Below are 3527 nucleotides of genomic sequence, written 5' to 3' on the forward strand. Positions count from 1 at the left end.
GTCATAATGGAGTATTGTGAGGTCATTATGGAGTATTGTGATGTCATTATGGGGTATGGTGTGTGGATTGAATAGGAACATGATTTATTTAATCCATTGTAGAATGAGGCTGTAACGTAACTAAATGTTTCTGAATGCCTTGTATGTATGTTAATGGTATTTGTTCACCCCAATAGTACAGTTTGTGATGTTTTTCTCCATATCTCTAAAAACCATGTTATTAGATGGATCCATTTCCCCCCATTAGTTTGGGATTCAGACCTGCAGTCATCTTGATTTCAGACACGATGGAGAAGTGTTCCACAGGCAGTAAATCTGATGTAGAATAAATGGAACCTGGATCCATTTCATTCTATTATCATGGTTTATGTGTTATAGCAGTAATGGGGTTAAACTGATATTAAAATGACAACTCCATAGGTGGTACCAGGTCAGGGGAGTTCATCTCTGCTCCCAGCATCCCTGGGACAGTACTGATCAACATAGCTGACCTGATGCAGAGGTGGACCAGTGATGTTTTCCTCTCAGTGGTGAGACTTGCCCTTCCATTTGACACACCTTTACCTGATGAGATCATACAAGACGTTACAGGCTTATTGCATGTGGTAACAGATGTGTTCAAATAGTATTTAAAATAATATTGAATACTTAATGAGCAGTGGTTGGATGAGTTTGTTGTAATGGAGCCAATACAAAAGTCCTAAAAGTACAAACAAACCCCGCCCACCTGGAGGATTAAAGGAAATGCTCAAAGAGTTGGAAAGATTTAGATATCAAACAGTATTTGAATCCAGGGTGTTATTGATTAGAGAACACTGTAGCAAAACATTTAGCAACAGAATTATTTTAGTTCAGTTAGTTCATCCCTGTTTTAGTTCATTGTCTTCAGTTTGGCGCCTCGAGAATATGATTCAGGTCTCCGTGGAAACATCAATGTAAATTCACCTTTGATTTTTAATCCTCACTTTGCCTTCCATTTCAGGTCCATAGGATTTTACTGCCCCCTGCTGGAGACTGGAGCACACTGCAGTCCCTTTCAGGTCCATAGGGTTTTACTGCCCCCTGCTGGAGACTGGAGCACAGACTGGAGTGCAGTCCCTTTCAGGTCCATAGGGTTTTACTGCCCCCTGCTGGAGACTGGAGCACACTGCAGTCCCTTTCAGGTCCATAGGGTTTTACTGCCCCCTGCTGGAGACTGGAGCACACTGCAGTCCCTTTCAGGTCCATAGGGTTTTACTGCCCCTGCTGGAGACTGGAGCACACTGCAGTCCCTTTCAGGTCCATAGGGTTTTACTGCCCCCTGCTGGAGACTGGAGCACACTGCAGTCCCTTTCAGGTCCATAGGTCCCTCCTGCTGGAGACTGGAGGGTCCCTTTAGGTCCATGGGTGTTACTGCCCCCTGCTGGAGACTGGAGCACACTGCAGTCCCTGGCTTTCTTTGTGCAGCTTGAGGATGAGGTCCTCATCACCTGTTGTGACGGATCCAACAAATATCCCCAGGTGAAGGCAGGGTCCCATCTCATCCAACACATCATTGACTCTTATAGGATGGAGCATTACCCATGTTAAACTATGGAATGAACTGTACATTTTATGGTGAACTTTAATACAGATTTACTTTAATACAATAATTCCTTGAATGTAATTAGTTTGTTTTGTAATGATGTTATTGAAACAGAATAAGTCAGTAATGAGGGAATAAATAAGTCCAGTCCAACCATTACCTCTCTCCTCTTTCACATCCCTCTATCATCACTCCATGGGGGAGTACAACCATTACCTCTCTCCTCTTTCACATCCCTCTATCATCACTCCATGGGGGAGTACAACCATTACCTCTCTCCTCTTTCACATCCCTCTATCATCACTCCATGGGGGAGTACAACCATTACCTCTCTCCTCTTTCACATCCCTCTATCATCACTCCATGGGGGAGTACAACCATTACCTCTCTCCTCTTTCACATCCCTCTATCATCACTCCATGGGGGAGTACAACCATTACCTCTCTCCTCTTTCACATCCCTCTATCATCACTCCATGGGGAGTACAACCATTACCTCTCTCCTCTTTCACATCCCTCTATCATCACTCCATGGGGGAGTCCAACCATTACCTCTCTCCTCTTTCACAACCCTCTATCCACTCCATGGGGAGTACAACCATTACCTCTCTCCTCTTTCACATCCCTCTATCATCACTCCATGGGGGAGTACAACCATTACCTCTCTCATCACTCCATGGGGGAGTACAACCATTACCTCTCTCCTCTTTCACATCCCTCTATCATCACTCCATGGGGGAGTACAACCATTACCTCTCTCCTCTTTCACATCCCTCTATCATCACTCCATGGGGGAGTACAACCATTACCTCTCTCCTCTTTCACATCCCTCTATCATCACTCCATGGGGAGTACAACCATTACCTCTCCTCTTTCACATCCCTCTATCATCACTCCATGGGGGAGTACAACCATTACCTCTCTCCTCTTTCACATCCCTCTATCATCACTCCATGGGGGAGTACAACCATTACCTCTCCTCTTTCACATCCCTCTATCATCACTCCATGGTGGAGTACAACCATTACCTCTCTCCTCTTTCACATCCCTCTATCATCACTCCATGGGGGAGTACAACCATTACCTCTCTCCTCTTTCACATCCCTCTATCATCACTCCATGGGGGAGTACAACCATTACCTCTCTCCTCTTTCTCATCCCTCTATCATCACTCCATTTGGGAGTACAACCATGACCTCTCTCTTTCTCATCCCTCTATCATCACTCCATGGGGGAGTCCAACCATTACCTCTCTCCTCTTTCACATCCCTCTATCATCACTACATGGGGGAGTACAACCATTACCTCTCTCCTCTTTCACATCCCTCTATCATCACTCCATGGGGAGTACAACCATTACCTCTCTCCTCTTTCTCATCCCTCTATCATCACTCCATGGGGAGTACAACCATTACCTCTCTCCTCTTTCACATCCTCCATCTATCATCACTCCATGGGGGAGTACAACCATTACCTCTCTCCTCTTTCACATCCCTCTATCATCACTCCATGGGGGAGTACAACCATTACCTCTCTCATCACTCCATGGGGGAGTACAACCATTACCTCTCTCCTCTTTCACATCCCTCTATCATCACTCCATGGGGGAGTACAACCATTACCTCTCTCCTCTTTCACATCCCTCTATCATCACTCCATGGGGAGTACAACCATTACCTCTCTCCTCTTTCACATCCCTCTATCATCACTCCATGGGGAGTACAACCATTACCTCTCTCCTCTTTCACATCCCTCTATCATCACTCCATGGGGGAGTACAACCATTACCTCTCTCCTCTTTCACATCCCTCTATCATCACTCCATGGGGAGTACAACCATTACCTCTCCTCTTTCACATCCCTCTATCATCACTCCATGGGGGAGTACAACCATTACCTCTCTCCTCTTTCACATCCCTCTATCATCACTCCATGGGGAGTACAACCATTACCTCTCTCCTCTT

General features: G+C 45.6%; 1 protein-coding gene across 1 annotated transcript; it reads left to right on the forward strand.

Moving 5' to 3' along the window:
* Positions 1 to 404: 404 nt before the first annotated feature.
* LOC135529368 (uncharacterized) lies at positions 405 to 1753 on the forward strand (the record flags this gene model as incomplete). The annotated part of the gene is made up of 3 exons (XM_064958142.1): positions 405 to 616; positions 983 to 1163; positions 1345 to 1753. Coding segments are annotated over 3 exons (618 nt in total), but the record flags the coding sequence as incomplete, so codon positions are not given.
* Between the last annotated feature and the right edge of the window lie 1774 nt (positions 1754 to 3527).

Source organism: Oncorhynchus masou, unplaced genomic scaffold (assembly GCF_036934945.1).
Source record: "Oncorhynchus masou masou isolate Uvic2021 unplaced genomic scaffold, UVic_Omas_1.1 unplaced_scaffold_1148, whole genome shotgun sequence".
Lineage (NCBI taxonomy): Eukaryota > Metazoa > Chordata > Actinopteri > Salmoniformes > Salmonidae > Oncorhynchus > Oncorhynchus masou.